At 38.2% G+C, this 20,488-nt stretch overlaps 1 protein-coding gene across 2 annotated transcripts in view; it reads left to right on the top strand.

The window, feature by feature from the left end:
* The first annotated feature begins 7,083 nt into the window (after positions 1-7,083).
* The window catches only part of mtmr10 (myotubularin related protein 10), a 29,277-nt gene continuing 15,872 nt past the window's right edge, over positions 7,084-20,488 (top strand). The window contains exons 1-4 of one of the 2 annotated variants that reach the window (XM_047815445.1): positions 7,084-7,885; positions 8,343-8,403; positions 17,201-17,337; positions 19,451-19,523. In XM_047815445.1, coding sequence (XP_047671401.1) covers positions 7,829-7,885; positions 8,343-8,403; positions 17,201-17,337; positions 19,451-19,523 — 328 coding nt within the window. In that variant the 5' untranslated portion in view covers positions 7,084-7,828. The remainder of the gene's footprint in view (positions 7,886-8,342; positions 8,404-17,200; positions 17,338-19,450; positions 19,524-20,488) is intronic. The other variant, XM_027157525.2, reaches the window with a different exon arrangement.

Below are 20,488 nucleotides of genomic sequence, written 5' to 3' on the forward strand. Positions count from 1 at the left end.
AATATATAAATAGGCTTGAACACATATTCCTATAATGTATATACTTTTACTATACTTGTCAGTTATTTTTTACTTTAGCTTTTTTTTGTTACTGTTTAATTATATTGCCGTAGTTTGTTTGAATGTGACCTAAGCATTTCTTTGTACAAACTGTCACTTACATCTGTATATATGACAAATAAACTTTAGAATCTCAGGCTATGGAACTGGAAATGCATTCATTTTCATTCATAATTAAGGTTGGTTTCATGTGGGATTTTATTTGTTTTTCCATCTGCAGTAGAAAACATGGAGAAGACACTCCTGCAAAGTTATAAATATAATTTAAAAAAACGAATACGTCTTTTTCGTCACCCCCCACCCGCTTACCCCAGGTCCTGGCCCTTTTTAACTATCGAATACAAGTCATTTAAAATTTACAAAAGAAGAAAACCTAATCCGGCAAAACCTGTAGGCCCATGAAATATGAAATAAACGATTGCCATTTATGAAAAAACTTGTAGGTTTTACCTCTTATCGTATATTTTATTTTCTCAAGCCTAATAAAAAACGCTGTATCCTTTAGCCATTGTGAGTGGGATGGTGGGACAGAGGACTTCCACTGAAGAAGAAGGCGACGTCTGGCCAACGATGATGTAAAACTAATAACTTCTTTTTGGATATAGTTTAACTGAGATGCTTCATCTGGAAGTCCAAATATAGCAATCAATGGGCAGGGTTGCAAATGTACTCCCAGAATAGTGGACATCGTACTGAAATAACCCAACCAATAATTATATAGTTGTGGACAGAAGAAAAACATGTGACTCAGGTGGCATTGTGCGTTATAGCATCTGTCACATTTGTCCTCGACATCTGGGTTAATTTGAGACAATCTATATTTAGAAAAATGCACCCTATAAATGACCTTAAACTGGATAAGTGCGAGACGAGCACAAGAGACATTACCAAAGCCATTCACAACACTATCCCACCACCCGTCCCCAAGCTGAAGACCCAGCTCTCCTTCCCAAGCAGCCTTTGTTTTGGAGGTAGTTTGGTCACAGAAATCCAGAATATGTTTATAAATCTCAGAAACAGCACCTTGTAATTCCTTGTAATTTATACGTAAGCAAACCTTCCCAGTGTTGGAGAGGTGGCGCTGAGGGAAAGCCAGAAAAACATTTTTGAACAAAATGCCTAACTTGAAAATATCTAAAGAGGTGGCTGGCAGGTAGCCCATATAATGTCGACAAATTAGCAAAACTGTGAAAAAATCCCTCTGAATATAAGTCAAGAAAACAGTGTATACCTTTACTATACCACACTGAGAAAAATGAATCCAGACACGAAGGGGGGAAAAGATGATTGCTACATAATGGACCTAAAGGAGAAGCAGTTACAAACTTGAAACGTTTCCTAAATTGATACCAGATTTTTAGAGTATTAAACACAACAGAACTTTTAACATACAAAGAAATTTTAATTGGAAGAGAAGAGTATATAAGAGCAGGTATAGAGGATGAGGACGAACATGACTGGGCTTCTAACTTACACCATGCTAAATGAGGTGACTCAACCCAGCACCGTATCTTATGGATGTGTGCTGCCCAGTAATAGAACTGAAAATTTGGCAGTGCCAGACCACCGCTAGACTTACATCTCTGGAGCAATGACTTACGCACCCTGGGACATCTCCCAGACCAAATGAAAGCATTAATCGTTTTATCTAATGAGTCAAAGAAATGTTTAGGTAGGAACAATGGGATTGTTAGAAATAAAAAAAGGAATTTTATCAGAACATTCATTTTTATAGCATTAATCTTCCCAATCAGAGACAAAGGCAGACTATTCCATCTCTGAAGGTCAGACTTCATTTTAGTTACGAGTGGAGTAAAGTTTGCAGAAAAAAGACCTGAAAATGTACATGTCACATTAATACCAAGATATCTAAATCCAGTAGGACTGATTTTGAAGGGCAAGTCCAGATGCTTAAGTTGCAAAGCAGTTGTGTTAATTGGATAACATTCACTCTTCTGAAAATTTAATTTATATCCAGAAAAGGAGCTGAATGTATCAAGAGTGGACAAGATACCAGGCAGACCAGATACAGGGTCTGATACATAGAGCAACAAATTATCTGCATACAATGATAGTCTGTGTTTCTAGTGACGCCTTTAAATAAAGTAGAGGATCGTAATGAAATGGCCAATGGTTCAATGGCCAAGGCAAATAAAGATGGAGAGAGAGGGCAGCCCTGACGTGTCCCACATTTTAATGGGAAATACTTTGAACGCACATTGTTTGTTTGAATGCTGGCTTGAGGTGATGTATAAAGTAATTTCACCCAACCAATAAATTTATTACCAAAACCAAATTTTTTTAATACAGCGAATAAATACTCCCACTCTACCCTATCAAATGCTTTTTCGGCATCCATTGAAATCACAATCTCAGGTACCATTTCGGAATGTACAGTATGAATAATATTTAAAAGAGTGCAAGTATTAAAAAATAAATGACGTCCCTTAATAAAACCATTTTGCTCCTCAGAAATAATGCTGGGCAACACTCTCTCTAAGCACAGAGCTATAGTTTTTGCCACAACTTTAACATCAGCATTTAACAAAGATAGAGGCCTATAGGAACCACACAAAGTTGGATCTTTGTCACTCTTCAAAAGAAGAGCTATCGAAGCTTGGGTCATAGTAGTTCGGAGCAAACCATTTTCCACAGATTCATTAAACACTGACAAAAGTAGAGGTGCTAATTTATTAACAAATTTTTTGAAGAACTCAATAGGATACCCATCAGGTCCCGGGGCTTTATTGGACTGCATGGCTTTAATTGAGAATTTTATTTCTTCAAGGGAGAGTGGGGCATCTAGTTCTTGTACATGGTCAGAATCAATGGTAGGGTTTTCAAGATTGTCCAAAAACTGATTCATAATATCAATATCATCCGGAAATTCGGATTTATACAAAGAGGTATAAAATGATTTGAACGTGGAATTCATTTCTACCGGGTCTGTAACAATTACATTAACATTATTATTAATTTTAGGTATCAAACGTGAGGCAGATTGACGTTTCAATTGGTGAGCCAATAATCGATTCGCTTTATCCCCATGTTCATAGTAAGTGCCGCGTGTCTGTAATAACAATCGCTCTACTTCCTTAGTGGAGATCAAATCAAATGAATACGTCTTATAATGGATTAGAAAAAAACGATAAAATAATAATACATATAACATATGACATAAAAGTCATAGTAATGCATTACATTTTGGCTTGTTAAGAAATCCTGTGATATCTTAATAAGAAATAAGATTTAAGATTTTTTTTTTTAAATAAGACAAATCTATGTCTTCTCCATAAGCACGGAATCAGTGCATTTATAACAAAAGAACAAGAAACAAACGAAAAATCAGAACAAAAACAATAAACTTTAATATCACATTTAAAAAGTAATGCACAGTAGAATGTGCTCCAGTTTAACTTCTGAACGTTGATTCTAAAATCCTAGAATTCTGAAAAGGAAATTGGGAAACACGAGGTGCGTTTTCAATTGCAAGAACATTGTGCTCCACCAGATGGCGCTCGTGCTTAAATAAAGGTACTCACAATTAATCCCTGGAGAATGACAATTCCTTATATTATACACTCACTCATCACTCATTTTCTACCGCTTATCCGAACTACCTCGGGTCACGGGGAGCCTGTGCCTATCTCAGGCGTCATCGGGCATCAAGGCTTATATTATACAATATTGGAATAATATTGTAGAGAATTTACTGTGCGAGAACGTGTGGTCCTTGTCGCATAAGTATCTGCTAACTAATAAAGTAAAAGAAATAACATTTAAATTAATTCACAAATGTTACCCAACCAAAACCTTTCTTAAGAAATATAAGTCAGATATAGAAGTGAATTGTTCTTTTTGTCACTCTGCTGAGGAAGATTTCATTCACTTGTTTTGGCAATGTACCCACGCAGAGAAATTTTGGTCTGATATGTTGCTGTTTATCCAGTCATATTTTATAAGTGATTTTTCTTTCTGTTTTAAAGATGTTTTCTTTGGATCGTTCGACTGTTCTAAAGAGAATATAGGGAAATATTGCTTAATTAATCTGTGTTTCCTACTGGCTAAATTTCACATACATAAACAAAAGGTTACTGGCTCTAAACATACCTTTTCTCTATTCAGAGATGATCTTGACAGGTATATTGAAGCTATCTAATGCTCTATTAATCCCAAGGCTATGAAAACTGTTTCTCTTTACTTATCCTTTTTGTCCTCTTAAGGTTTACGTAACCTATATTGCATTGTTGTTGTATTATTACCCTGGCAACTTATTTGTGTTTATGTATTTTTTCTTTTTTGTGTTTCACATGTGTATTGGCATGATGCTTTAAAGTGTTGTACTGTTAATAATAATAACAATTTTAAAAAAATGTAAAAAAAAAAAAATCCCTGGAGTCCTCCATTATAAATTTATAATATAATCGACCTCTGGATTTTTTAGCTTACACCACTGCACCAGTTTCATACTAAGTACACTATTACTGTAATTTGGGCTATACGGATAACCTGATTACAATAATATACGTCTGTATATTAAAGTCAAGCCTATTGGAGGCTTCAGCTGCCAAAAAATCCTATTTAATCAAACTTAATCCAATTATAGAACAACTTCATAGACTGCACAATAAACAATAGCAGAAATATTTAGGTTATATAAATGGTGACACTTGGTTTAATTTTTCCCTTCTTTTTAGTATTATAACACCTGAAGGTTATTGGTTTGGTTTTTTATTTTATTTTATTTTATTTTATTTTATTTTATTTATTTTTTATTTATTTATTTATTTATTTATTTATTTATTTATCATCATTTGCTGATGATTTATGATCATCTGTGTATAGTCACAAATTTAAATACTAGACATTCTGGCTCAGTGCAGGACTTGAAAATATTTTACAAAATACAGTATATTGTTGGTAAAGATTGCTACTAGACTAATCTGAGGTGATGGATACACTTAGGAGCTGAAGAAAACAGGAATGCATAATATTTATAGATCAGAAAAGGATTCATGTAGAAGCTAATGGAAGCATAGTAGGTAAACAAGGCAAAGTACTGTACAAGTGAATAATAAAATAATAAAAAATAGGTGCTAATGTGAGTGAGGCAGGACTTAGGATCTGTCAACATGGTGAAAAACAGTGTTGTGATGTTGTGATACTTGTTGGGATTTTGACCTGCATGTAGGCAGGGGTAGATCAGTGGTTAAGTTGTCAGGCACAATAGGAGATACATTCAAAACACCCTTGAGCAATGCTCTTAGTACTCAGAGGTATAAATGTAAGTTGCTCAACTAAATGCCTAACATTTTATATATATAATTCGGACAATCAATTTGGCACTCCACAGGGATGTGTCCTCTCCCCGCTTCTATTCTCCCTCTACACTAATGACTGCACTTCAAGTGACCGAACTGTTAAACTCCTAAAATTTGCAGATGATACTATGCCCATCGGTCTCATCCAAGATGACGATGAGTCTGCATACCGGCAGGAGGTGAAGCGGCTGGTGCTATGGTGCAGTCAGAACAGCCTAGAGTTAAACACCCTCAAAACTGTGGAGATGATAGTGGACTTTAGGAAAGACCCCTCAACACTACTCCCCCTCACAATATCCAACAGCTCGGTGTCATCTGTGGAGGCCTTCGAGTTTCTGGGCAATACCATTTCCCAAGACCTGAAATGGGAGTGCAACATAAACTCCATCATCAAAAAGGCCCAGCAGAGGATGTACTTTTTACGTCAATTAAGGAAGTATTGCCTGGCACAGGAGCTGTTGATGCAGTTCTACACTGCAGTCATTGAATCGGTCCTGTGCACATCCATCACCATCTGGTTTGGTGCAGCAACAAAACAGGACAGAAACAGACTGCAACGCACAGTAAAAACAGCAGAAGTTTTTTTTTTTGGCGCCACCCTGCCCACACTCTCCAGGACACAAGAACCAGAATCACCACTGACCCTTCACACCCTGGACACATCCTCTTTCAGGTCCTCCCTTCTGGCAAGCACCACAGAACTTTGCTTACCCTGATCAACAACTCACCATAATTATATTCACTCCTGCATATCTATAAGTACTGCAATATCAGGACTGTCAGTCATCAAAACGTCTATATTACACACACTACTGCTGCTGTATATTGTACAAAAAGCATAATATTGCACAATATTGTTATTTGCACTCCCACACTTTACTTTATTTAATACTCATTCTGTCTATATTGTATCTCATCGTCTGCATTGTCTTGTATAGTTTGTATAGTGTTATTTATGTCTGTACTTTTGAGAGTCACATACTGCTGGATTCCTTGTGTGTGTCAACACACTTGGCCAATAAACCTGATTCTTATTCTGATATATACACACAAATGAAATGAACATGAGAACATCAGAGATGTTGAACTTAGCAAGAAAATGCAATGGTCTGATACAGTTCTTCATACTCATCCATCGTTTGTTTTGTTCTATGTTTATGTTCTGTAAAGCTGCTTTGAGACAATGTCACGTTGCTCGCCACGTTGCTAGGTTACCGACATAAACAACACAACATAAACATACTCATAACGGTCACTAACATCGCAACATCTCCGGTGTATTAGGAGAGAGTAAATAATAAATGAATAAACCAGCGATTTATCCATAGAAATATCTAGTAAAATAATTACGTATGTAAAACACAACTGATTCCTTTCTCTCCTTGTTTACGACACTCTTTTTTATGGCAGGGTGACGCACTGGATTATGGGATATATAGTACAGTGACGGTTTATTCTTCTTTCAAAAATCATTTACAAAATAGAACCGCAGAAGTCAGCATTCTGTTTAAATATTTAATCCGAATTAAAATTCTTAATTCTTGCATTCTAACCCAGACATAACAGGAAATATCTTCCGTTTCGGACACAATTTGAAGTCCATTCATATGAGGATTAAAGAACTGATTTCCATAACGTCCCGCCTCCAGAACACCATCATCCAATCCGCACGTAGCTCATTTGCTTAAACCACGCCTTCTCACCAGAGAGAAGCCGAGCACGCTCGCGCACTCCCATCTCCCGTTTTATTGTAAACATGGCTGCGACGTTAACGGCTGAATCCGAGCGCTTACAAACATAAACTATTCATTCAGCAGCAACTGGAGAAAAGGAGCAGTAAGATGAAGTGTCTCAGTGGTATCGCATCGAGTCTGATCTGAAAGGAAAGAAGAATAAAAAGACGAAGATGACCACGAATTGCACAACATTGACCTAAAACACTGGACTCTCTGCAAGGCAAAAAGTTTTAGCTGTGTGAAGTTTGACAGCCACTTGTTTAGCATCAGAGCTAACTTAGCTTAGCATAGTTTAGCTTAGCATAGCCTAGCTAGCTAACTAGTCAAGCTAGCAGTATGTTAAAGTAGATATTTAGCTGTATTTAGGTGAGTAAACAAGACCTTTGGAGTCAGTCGTGTTAATAAAATTGTGTAACTCGTAATAGTCTAAAGAGTTGTAGCTATTATTGACATCAGCACTGTGGATTTACTTTTATTGTCATTTTTTATCATTGTTATTTAAATGAATGAATGAATGCATAACAATAGTCTTTTATCCTGGGAGGTGGGATTTGGTGTAATAAATAATTACATCATTATCCCAGAGTAGGAGCTTATCAGGGAAATGCAATGGTCTGATCCAGTTTTTCAAACTCATCCATCGTTTGTTTCACTAAAAATACATCAACATCAGCTCTGCTTTGGATACCAAAAGTTTGTGTGTCAAGAAACATGTTTTCTCCAAAACCTCCCAAGCCGACATTTACTTCCTATCTTTCTCCACTTCAGGTAAGAAAAGAGAGAAAATACTTCTCATTTAATTCCATGCTGTAAGTTTAACAAGTCTTTATACTGTAGGCGTTCTTAACAACTATTCACTGTTTATTTATCAAAAAACAAACTGCATTTTAAGTTGATGTGGTACCTTAAGGATACACGTGTTGTACCTTTAGCGTCAGTCTCGCATGGAAATGTCAGTTATAGTACATAATAATATGAAGTCAGGAACATAATTGTCTTTAAAGAGCAGGGGTGTACTTTTTTAAAGCTTAAAAGCTAATAAAGAAATACAGCACATACTGAAATAGCCTTTCAGGTAAAAATGCAGTATTCTTGTGTAGCACTGCAGCAACAGGATAAAATACAGTTTGGTACCTATAATTGTAAGGGTGTGACTGCTTAATTATGTTTTAATCTCACATTTCCTAAGGATTGTTTTATGTTGTTTTAACGCACGACCACACAGACTGATGCGAAGAAATATCTTCCGGTGTCCACCAAGAAACTCGAAGCCAGGCTATTACCAGGTCAGTTTTTTTTCTCTGAATCTTAATGTCCTATTTTGTCCTTCTTTTAAGGGAAAGGCTAAGATATAAGCTAGATCTGGAAGTCTGAGCATAATTCCCCATATATTACTTAATAGATTACAGAGATTCGTGTTTATCTGTCTAGCTCTTCTAACCAACATGCTGTACATGTGTTGTCACCCTCTATGTAAATTTAGTTTCTTTGCCTTTCGTGCTTTTTTGCTACTGCGGCCAACTGCGTATAATGTGTGCTTAATTTGTTTAACAAAAGGCTTTCAACAAATGTGAGGCAGACTTGTTCGTTGCTCTTTGCAGAACTGCCCCACCCAAATGAATGTTTAGAGTACACGTGAGCAGGGGAAAGAGATGTCAAACGTCCGTAATGATGAATTGATTTAAGATATTTGACGACATGCTTTCTGCATGCTTCCTGTGTAAGGAACGGCGTCTTATCCGGTCTGTTTCCTACACATGAGCTGTCTCTGAATTTTTTATGCTTGGTCATAGATAGAGAGCATCTTATCTGCTCCAGGGTGTTTTATTTGAGGTGGGTTTTGGCTTGTACTGTTTACAGAAGTCCTGAGCTGCACAGTCTTCCTGGAGATTTATAGCTGTGTTTTGTCGGGCACATGACTGCAAACAGGGAAGGTGGGAAGTCGTCTTCATGTCATTGGTTTACTTTGGTGTTTAGGTTGAGAGTGTTCGCAGCCCATCCTCTGTAATCAGTAAACCGTAGCTTAGAAACTGTCTAAGGAAGTGGGTTTGCTATTTCTGTGAGAGGCAGTGAGCTTATTACCACAAAATGCTTGCTCAGTTATATGCATTTTGTGCCTAATTTAATACAAGCACAATATTTTATTGCTCCAAATTGATTTGACTGGGGGTGTTTATGGATTTCTTCCTTCATTCCATTGTGCATCTTTGTACCTGTTCAATGATTTAAAGTACCTGGTGGGTATATGATTCAGAGGCATTGTGATGCTATAAGATGTAGCTCATTGTTTTTCATTATTTTTCAAACAGTTTATAAATACATTTGAAAGGTCGTTGATGAATGGTGATGTTTTGATGATGCTGAGCCCACATCATCTTATCTGAGATTGGCAGAGAGGCTAAATTGCTTTTACTGGGTCTGACATGCCTCCTTCCCTTTGACTGACTGGCAGAGGCCACGCCTCCTTCCCTTTGACTGACTGGCAGAGAGGCCACGCCTCCTTCCCTTTGACTGACTGGCAGAGAGGCCACGCCTAATTCCCTTTGACTGACTGGCAGAGAGGCCACGCCTCCTTCCCTTTGACTGACTGGCAGAGAGGCCACGCCTCCTTCCCTTTGACTGACTGGCAGAGAGGCCACGCCTCCTTCCCTTCGACTGACTGGCAGGGAGGCCACGCCTCCTTCCCTTCGACTGACTGGCAGGGAGGCCACGCCTCCTTCCCTTCGACTGACTGGCAGGGAGACCACACCTCCTTCACTGGGACTGACTGGCAGAGAGGCCACGCCTCCTTCACTGGGACTGACTGGTAGAGAGGCCATGCCTCCTTCCCTTCAACTGATGGTAGAGAGGCCATGCCTCCTTCACTGGGACTGACTGGTAGAGAGGCCACGCCTCCTTCACTGGGACTGACTGGTAGAGAGGCCATGCCTCCTTCACTGGGACTGACTGGTAGAGAGGCCATGCCTCCTTCACTGGGACTGACTGGTAGAGAAGCCATGCCTCCTTCCCTTCAACTGATGGTAGAGAGGCCATGCCTCCTTCACTGGGACTGACAGACATTTGCCACCCAAACACAAGGATAAGACAAAAGAAATAAATGCACAAAGCCAAGTGAAATTAAGCAGCTGTGTTGTAAACATTGATTCTGGTGAAGTGAGGATTTGCAAACAGATCTCTTAAAACAGGTGTCAGGTTATGATGTTAAATCTTTTATAAATTTGACCTTTAAGTAATAAGATGTTTTAAAATTTCACCCATGTTAGGTTTTGTCACCTCATCGTTTCTAGCAAGGTCTTCAAACATGATCTGAATAAATTTGGTTTCTGTGATGCTGTGTAAATGAATAAACGACGAGGCTCCTGTTTTCCTGGAACTTTCAGCTTGGCACTTGAACAGGCTGGTTACAGTGCAGTCTTACATGAAATATTAGACTGTGCTGAAAGCTCTGGGCTTTTTTAGGCGTTCACTCCTTATAATTAAACACAACTTGGATCTTCCCTGTTTCCAAAATAGACACAGGACACACATTTAGCTTGTGTGGCTAAACCATAAACAAATCCCATCTCACATACTTTTACCACACTTTCTGTGACTGCTATGGTGTCTTGTCTCTTATAGTGTTGCTGTTACATTAATATATCAGCCACGGTGTGCAAATTAATATATAAATATAGCGTTTAAAATGCTCATGGTGTTTATGTGCTGCAAGATGCTTTTATTGGTGTGAGAGCAGAAGGACAGATCAACGTTAAACTGCTATTGTCAGTTCTCTCTACTCATTCTTAATGATGTGTGAATTGATTTTAATAATTAAATTTTAATGTCCTCTCAGGCCGGCATTAGAATGTGGTACACACGGTGTCGCAGGCGTCCACATAGACAACGGCTGCTAGCTCACGATTACAGAACATACAATGCCTATTTGTGGTCATATTTTCAGCCTTAATTAATCACATAATTTTGCCTTGGCTGCCTTGGATGTCACATGCGAGTCATTTCGTATGTCCAGAGATTAAACAGCATTCTGTGTTTAACCAGTGGGTATATAAGGTCTGTTTATCCTAGATAAACTATAATGACTTCATTTTGAAGTTCGAATAACTACCTATGCTGTCTTAATGTGAAGAACTAGGGATGTAAATGTTGAAGGTTCAGTGATGTAATTGAGTAATGCTGACCATAGTCACACACCCATAGGCTCTTTACACAAAACATGACTGTGGCTAAAGCAGGCATGTTTTCAGAGACTGTCAGAAAGTTGAACTGTGTGCCTTTCCATATGCCTTTCTCAGTGAAGGATCACCTTCTCACTTCCTCATGCCCTTCCTGTTTTAAGTGTTGTTTTAAGTAACCGAATATCGCTAAGATAATAAAACTATAAATATAACAAGCACTGTAGGTGTCACACCGTCAGCAATCATGACAGCAAAGGCATTTTTACAAAACCATTCCTTTCTCTCACGGTCTGATTCTGAGATGCGTATGTGCATAAATTGTTAGTAAAAGAATTTTTCATTTGTCTAACGTTGTTGTCCGTTTATAACGTCTATGCATCAAAACTACCTCAAACGTGATGATAAATCAAGTAGGTTATGAATCTTCATCTTATAAAAGCCATGGATACATTACTAATAAAGGCACGGTGTAGGAGGTACCTGCCGGGAGCAAAGAGCAGAAAACCGTCTATAGTCGTCCCTCTGAGGGGAACCTTTAAGTTACATTCACACCTAGTACATTCACAGTAGGCATTAATACTACTGGGGGTCGTGGTAATGTTATCATCATTCAAGTTTTGACAGCAAACCGGTTTTCTTGCCACTGAAATGAAACATCATTGAGGAAGAATTTTGTTTATAAAATTCCTGTGTGTGTGTGTGTGGTTGTGGGTGTGTGTGTGTGGGTGTGGGTGTGTGTGTACAAACACCATATCATAAGAGATGGATGAAGGAGCAGCTCTTCTGTTTACCCATTTGCAGTCATTGCACCGATGCTCCATATTTGCATAAACTTTGTGTTGCATTGCTTTGTTGTGTATAAATAACCCCTTTAGAGACTGCATGTAGAACCTTACAGCAGCGGTTTTCTCTTTTATTTGAAAAATAGTGATTAATATATAATAATCAATAGTATTTGTGCTATTGTTATTAATTGTTCGTTTTAAAAAAAAAAAAAAACTTTGCAGACCACATTGCAAATCACATGTATGTTAAGACATGTTAATAATATAAACTTGGGGATATGGGATTGCCCTTATGATGCCCTTATCCAGGGCAGTTTACATTGATCTCATTTACCAAATGAGCACTGGGGGGGGGCTTGCAGTGGCAGCGCTGGTATTTAAACTCAAGACCTTCCATTCAGTAGTCCAACATCTTAACCACTGAGCATCCGCTATAGCTCACAAAGCTTTCATCTTATGTCACTCTTCTTATGTTTCTAGAGAATACAACACAGAAAATGTATGCGCGTGTGTGTGTTTATACTGTATGCATGGTTTGTCATGATGTTTCAGGTAATGTTCTACAGGCCTGCAGAGAGTAGTTTGAGTTTCTGTGATGTCAGGAACAGACCTGTGACCCTTTAGCGGCCGAGGCTAAAGTTGGCTGATGATGACGTTCTATGTCTATGTTGATTCAGACTGTTGTCTCACCGTTTAACATTTCCGCTTCACACTCCGCTTCAAGGGAAAGCTATTTTTGAAACGTCGGAGTAGTGTTGCACTTGAGCCACACTTGTGATAAATAACATGACCGAGAGACCTCATCAGACATACTTCTTATGTGTTAAGTAGAATGCAGTGTAATGCTGCCATCACTTCTGCCACATCGGCAGACTGGGGCAAAAAATTATTAGAGAAGGAGACCAGGCTGCTGATTAGGCAACATCTCCACCCCCTACAACACACTCCGAAGTCTGAGAGCAAGCAAAACCTATAAACCTACACGTATTGCTGTTGAGCGAAAAGGAAACTCGGGGGGGGTATTCAGTGAAAGAGAAAGCGAGGTTTCTTTGAAGTTAAATGATGTATAAATTATCATTGTGGAAAATATCAATGTGATAAATGCTTCCATCATAACGATTGGTTTATTATCATTCAAGTAAACTTTTGCATAATACTAATTTTCTGATGCTTAAACGTTAAATCTATACAAAAAAAAATACATACGCAGGTAGATTAAATTACAGCAGGAAGTGGAAAATCTAACTGATTTCAGTTACTGTTAAGCCTGGACCAGTCTTGAACTTTACGTTATATTTTAAGGAAGTTCAAGACTGGTCCAGGCTCAGCAGTAACCGAAATCAGTTAGATTTTCCACTTCCTGCTCGCTTTATTTATTTATTTTCTTTACCGCTGAGTTACCACTATAGCTCACAAAGCGTCTATCTTATGTCATTTTTCTTCTGTTTCTAGAGAATTTCCTCCCTTTCTTTTGCTTAAATGTTCAATATAAAACAATTACATATGCAAGTAGAATAAATAAAAGCAGGAAGTGGAAAATCGATTTTAGCTTCTGATCGGGCTAGACCGGTCTTGAACGATGTGCTATATATTTTAAGGAAGTTAAAGACTCTGCCTTTTTATTTGCTTGCGTAGTTAACCAATGAGAAGACTGCATCTAGGTTATAACAATGTAGAAAATAATAAAACGTTTCAGTTTTGATTTGTAGCTCTAAAAACATACCCGAAATTGTGAACAATCTGCTTTCCAAAATAACTTGAGGTCAAGACTAACTATGTTTTTACTTACAAGCATTTCATATTTGACATGTTTTTGTTAAAGAAAAGAAAGCACGACCGTTTATCGAATTATTGTCATTTAAAGGAGGAAAACCGTTATATTCCAGTACAAAAATAAAATTCCAGTTCCATACAAACATCCCAGTTTTATTTGGATAGAACTCGAGGCAACGGGTCAAAAACTCCCTAAGACGATATGAGGGGGAAAAAAACTTGAAGAGGAAACCAGAGCCGATAGGAAAACCCATCCTCGTCTGGGTGACACCAGATTTTAGTGGGATTTATAAATCATTTCCTTTCTATAACTGTGTACTGTATGCTCAAAAAGTTCAACCGGGTAACCAGGAAACCGAGTTTTAATACGAATATTTTTTTGTTGTTGAGCTTTCAGCAACTAATAACTGTTCACTGATGGAGACTTGAGACTAAAACAGTTAGTTTCAGTCTCACTAGCAAATGCCTGATTATGTTCACCATTTAAAGCTATTAACTATCTACAGTACACTGACCGCATGGTGTTATAATAGTGAAGTACGTTACGTAACACACGTATATGTATCTTGACTTATACATATACACGTATATGTATAAGTCAAGATGTGCGATTCTTGCATATAAAATAAAGATGTAATACACAGTAGAGCCAGTGTAGTAAAATAAATCGAATAATTTATGTAGACAGGTTAACAACCAAGATGGAAGCGACTGTAAAGTGTTCTTGTAGATAACTCAAGGCATGAAAATATAGTGTTGAAATGAATTTGGAGCATTTATATCAGCATTTTGTCATGAAACGATTCATTGTACGGGCAACTGACATGGTGTGAAAAAGGAAATACAAGTATTTTATTATTATTTTTTTTTTGGACTATGAAAAGCCAAAATATAAAGTATAAAGAAAAACTAGCACTGACACTGGACTACACAAGCAGTAATAAATACAGGACATAAAAGCAATACATGTCCAGTGTTGAATTATGTCCTGGACTGCAGTATCCTTCTCTAAAGAGTCCCAGCTGGCATTATGTCTGGACTCTACGGGCCTCTGCTGTTAGAAAACACTCTTCTTCTCCTGAAAACTGAAGTACTTACAGCTGTGGGAACCACACCCTCGCACTATTTCTGTTTACGGCCCCCCCTTACATTCCCCAAGACAAAAAAGTCAGAAATACAAGCTCTTCTTCCTTCTTTTGGATTAGATGTAGACTTCATGGAAAGGAAAGGAACTGTATTCGAAGAAACTGCCAGAGAGACGTAGCATCAGTTTGCAGGATTTCCAAGTTGTAGATATTTTTTTACAAAGTAGTTCAACAAACAGATGCACGTTTTTGGACACAACTGGAAACATCTTGTGGTCAACTTGTGACGTTTGATTAGCTGTTGAATGTGTCTGAGAAACAGGCCGTCATTAAAAGAATAGATCCTTTCGTGTTTTTAGGTGACAGCATGCTTGGTCACAGGTCATGACCTATTAATCAATACTAAAGTTATCGTATGCAATACAATATTGTACTTTAGCTCAGCGAATCTGTCTGTTCTCTATGCCGTCATCTTCATGCCTGGCAGAGCCTAAAAGTCCTACGATAACCAGGCTACACCTGTCTTTGAGCTCTGCTTCTTTTCAAGCTTGTGAAAACACACACACACTCTCTCACACACACACACACACACACACACACACACACACACACACATATAAACACAATAAAATGAAGTTGGACCTCATTTCTCAGGGGAAAGTCTGCACATGTTTGTCCCAGAAGCCAGCGCTAAAATCCTAATGCAAACTGAGATTTGCATGAACTCTCCCACAATGCGCCGTGATCCAAACTGCTGGATCACATTCAGCTCAGTGACTCATTGGCTTCGATTGTGCTGTAATACCTCCTCACTTCAGAGCTGCGGATGTTCCAGACTGATGAGTCCTGTGGCAAAACTCACATTACTGCAATTTAATACTACTTTGTATGTAGTTCATTTGCTCATATGTATAAGTTCAGCTTCATATGCTATGGCCATAGCTCAAAGTCCTGAAGATCGCTAAGGTGCATGTGCACTTCTACATGTACATTTCCTATAGGAAGCCAAATGTTTAAACATTCTTGGACATGTTTACTGACAGAATGGACAAGACTCTAGGTTTGATTTGCAGCTCCAGTACCAAAAGCTCAGAAGTGTTTTATTTAACATTTACAATACATTAGTTACAATTTTATCTATAAGGCACTAATTAGTTTCTTCTTTTTCTCAAATCATATACAATTTAAGACAATGCTGTAATAAAGCACACGTGTTTATTCTGTTTAGTATGAGAGAGTCGCTTTGCTTGATTTACTGATCCAGCCTTATGTGTTTCAGCTTGTGCATGCAAAATCAGCACTAATTAGAATTACTGGCTGACAGTCAATACAGGTAGCAAGCACTGGCATGTATTTGTGTCCCACAAGCAAATTTTTACCATGTATTCACTTTTACGTCGGTCCAAATCTGCCCGGTCGTGTGCTTGATTCTCAGAAACAGATCGAAACGCTCTCAGATGATAATTGAGCAAGACGATACAGGGACAGATTGACGGAGATGCTGTTTTTGCTAAAGTTTGCAGTAAGGAAATGTTGAGCTCCTGAGGCATTAGTGAGGTCAAGCTTCAGCTCTGTCTTTTTCTGTCTCAGTTTCTTACCCCAGCCTGAGGTATTTCCACTGCAGCAGTAGATTCCTGACTCAGGGGTGGAACAGCAGGCTCATTAACTCTGCCCTTCAAGCCCAGGAATGCATCACCTGTCAGCAGGAGAAAGCGGATAGTTTACACTTCATCTAGGGGACCTGAAAATGACACAGGTCATGAGGGACACACCGACTTCTCTGTCTCAGACACATTTAGCGGCAAACAATTTTCTGTTTTCGCCATGTTGGATTAGGACGTGAAACGATACTCTTTAAACAAGACAGGAGACATCATTAACTTGACCTTACCTGGTTCACATTAGGATATGGAGCACTTTCCTTGGCTTTTTAGCTGTACGTTGATTAGCCCGCTCTGCTGGTCGAGCATTCCGGTATCTCTTGTTTTGTATTTTTCTCTCATCACCCTGTGTAAGTTATTTATGTGCCTGTACTTAATCAGTGAAAGCATTAAAGTAGAAAAACTGGAAAACCAGGATTAAGAAATGCTGCTGCGCTGTTATGTCACCTGAAAGATTTTCCTGCATTATATAGCCTAAAGGTTATAAAAGTCCTTCTCCTGCTGATCTCTTTGATCTGTTTATGGTCAGCACTAACTCATTTCTTCATGTTACTTTAAAGTCTCGGATGTTCTCCTAATTCAAGCCCATGCTACTTCTCCACAGGGGAGATTGTGGTAAACGAGGCAAACTTCGTGCGGAAGTGCATCGGGGCCGACAGCAGTCAAGATGACCTGTGGGGAAAGCTCATCTGCACCAACTTCAAGGTGTCCTTTATTACCCATGATACCTTGCCACAACAGGTAAGCAATAAATCATGTGATGAAGTTTCTATGTAGTTATATAAAGCCATACTAATACTGGGTAGGACCCCTCATTTGCTCACAGAACAGCATCTGTTTTTTAGTAGCGTGGCTTTTATAAGGTTGGAAACATTCCTGTGAGATTCTGGTCCGTACTCATACGGCTGTCTAAGATGATTACTGCAGATTTGACATCTACATTTTTACACGATTTTCTCATTCTATCACACCCCAAAGGTGTTCTATTAGATTCAGATCCAGAGACCGATCCGGTTCAGAGTACACTGAACACATGGTCAGCAACAATACTTTAAAATAAAATCTGCCCAGAAAATGTTCCCACACTATTACACAATTTCCACCAGCCTGAACCGATGACGCCTCAATGTGTTGCACATTCTGAGATGCTTTTCTAACTCACCGTGGTTGTAAAGTGTGATGGTTTGAGGTAATAAAGCTTTCATTTTGGTTAGAACCACTCTAGCCATTCTCTTCTGACTTCTCTCATCAACATAACCCTCAAACCCTAGAGACCGTTAGACATTAAAATCCCGGGAGATGATCAGTTATACAAATATAGAACTCGTCTATCAGCCTGTTTGGCATCCACAGCCATGCCACAGATAGTCACTAATAACTTATGTGAATAATAACTGAAGCTTCTGATCATTTGACTTATGTGTCTGATATTTCAGTGGGTTTTCTCTGTGACCACACACCATCTGTATTACCAAAAATGCATTGCAAGTACTTGTCAAATATGAATGTAGCTCAAGGTTATGAATAGAGGAACCAAGATGGATGACGTCTTGCGATCGCATTTTGTCATTAGCAGGGTTGCTCAAAATATGAACCAATATTAAAACACAAACAAAGCATAGCTTATGTTACTATCCAATGGCATTTCGTAATTAAACTTTGATCAACAGAAGCTTCAACTGCTCCATTATTGCATAAGAAATATATTAACACTCACACATCAATAATATTCAAACTTGATGTACGGTATTTTATTAACGAAGCAGATTTTTAGTACGATCATAAAAGTTGCTCGTGTTATTGCAGATGTTGTCATAAACGGAGATTAGCTATAAGAATGAGTAGACTAGTTTATTTATACTAATTGTCTGTGAGGAATGATATGCAAAATGCTAACAAGAAAAAAAAAAGCTATAATAATGCTAAAGATAAAATGGAGCGCTCTTATCAGAGTTACACAAGTCCAGCTGTTAGGTGAGAGCATCGAAGGTGTGAGTGATGTATTATATAATAGTTCTTCACACTCTTATAGCCTTGGAGAACTCCGTACTGTACACACCACTGTTTGTTCTGTGAGATGTAGGACAGGTTTATGATTGTTTTGAGGTATTTATTGGGCGAGGCTCTTGCAACACTTGAAGATGCGAGAGCATGTTTTTCTCCCCTGCTGTGTTTGTATACTGTGTGTCATCAGCAGACGTTTTTAACAGAAACGAGAAAAACAACCGACACAAACCTACAGTTTGTAGGTTTTTAGTTTTTAGTCAGTGATTTTTTTTTCAGAGGCTTTTGCCTTTCCTCCTTCGGATGTCTGCGAATCATTTAAAAAGTTGCTTTTTCAGTGTTTTTGTGTAACTGGATCCAGAACAAAGTAAGAAAATGATTAACGGTTGGTCGGTTGGTTATTGTGCTGTTGGACTTGAGTGAGATATCTGTAAGGCATTCCATCTTATTTACTGATTGACTAGCCTTGTAAATGACCACAGATCTTCAGGGTATCGTCTGATAAAATCAGCTGATGCTGACAGGCATGTGATATGGACATAAATGCTGTAAAACAAGTGTGTTTGAATGATATTTCCTAAATGTTTTATGTGCTGCAACTTTATTTACATTCTGCAGCTTTCTAAAGTATCAACAATTTAAAGGTTAATATCGCATTAACGATTAACGTACATTTTCAATTAAAAAGTCATTCTTATTTCTTTATTAGAAGGTTTATTCAGTCAGAATGTGTTTTTCTTCCAGAGTTGAGGTTGATTTGCAAACTTATTCCTCAGACAGGAAGAATTGCATCACATTCTAACTCGCATTGAGCTCAGTGTGTCGAATCATTGCTTGTTTTCTTGTTCAGAGGTTCCAGTGTGTCCATCGCCTCTTGGGAGAACATGATGTCCCGCTGACATGTGTGGAGCAGGTTGTGACTGGTAAGAGGATCTCAGTCATTTTTAGTTCACGTGCCTTCATGGTAAATTCCCACTCATCCAGGAAAAGTACAAAGGACAGCTGTTTATTTTTAATTACTGACATAATTTCTCTGTTAAAGACATGTGAAACAACTGATTGCAAACAAATTAAATGTCATCGCTGCTGTTATAATGCTCATGTGACTGTAGCTTAAGTGTGAGTTTTAGGTATAGTGGCTAATGGACACCAAAGTTGATTTATTAAACAATTAATCATCTCAGGGAGTTTTTCCTTGCCGCCATCATGGGATAGAGATAGATATATAATATTTAAAATTTGAAGTTAATCTTTTTAAAATTAATTTTATATTTTAATTATGTATATTCATGTATTTATCTTCTTCTTCTTTTTCTTCTTCTTCTTTTTCTTCTTCTTCTATATTTATTTCTTTTTCTTCTTCTTCTTCTTCTTCTATATTTATTTCTTTTTCTTCTTCTTCTGCTTCTGTACTTTGAGACAATGGGAAATTGAATTGAATCTTATTTCTCGCATGTTCCTTGCAGAAACGTGCTAATGTTTAGCTTCACTGTCAGAGGTTGTAAACGGTGCTGCTCAAGTTCCCGCTTGCCGTATTATAGCTGGCATTATAATGTTACTGTTGTAAAGTACGAGGCCTGATTTGTACCAGGATGTAGCTATGTGTATAATCTTCCTGGAGAGTCTCTGGAGCTTCCTATTCATCATAACATATGTATACTGACGTCTTTATATGTTTTAATTATTTGTTCAGAATGAACAAGGCAATCTAATCCAATAAACGCAAACTACTACACACGCACACACGCACGCACGCACACACACACACACACGCACACACACACGCACGCACACACGCACGCACGCACGCACACACGCACACACGCACGCACACACACACGCACACACACACGCACACACATGCACACACACTCACATACACACACAC

This window comes from Tachysurus fulvidraco, chromosome 1 (genome assembly GCF_022655615.1).
Source record: "Tachysurus fulvidraco isolate hzauxx_2018 chromosome 1, HZAU_PFXX_2.0, whole genome shotgun sequence".
NCBI lineage: Eukaryota > Metazoa > Chordata > Actinopteri > Siluriformes > Bagridae > Tachysurus > Tachysurus fulvidraco.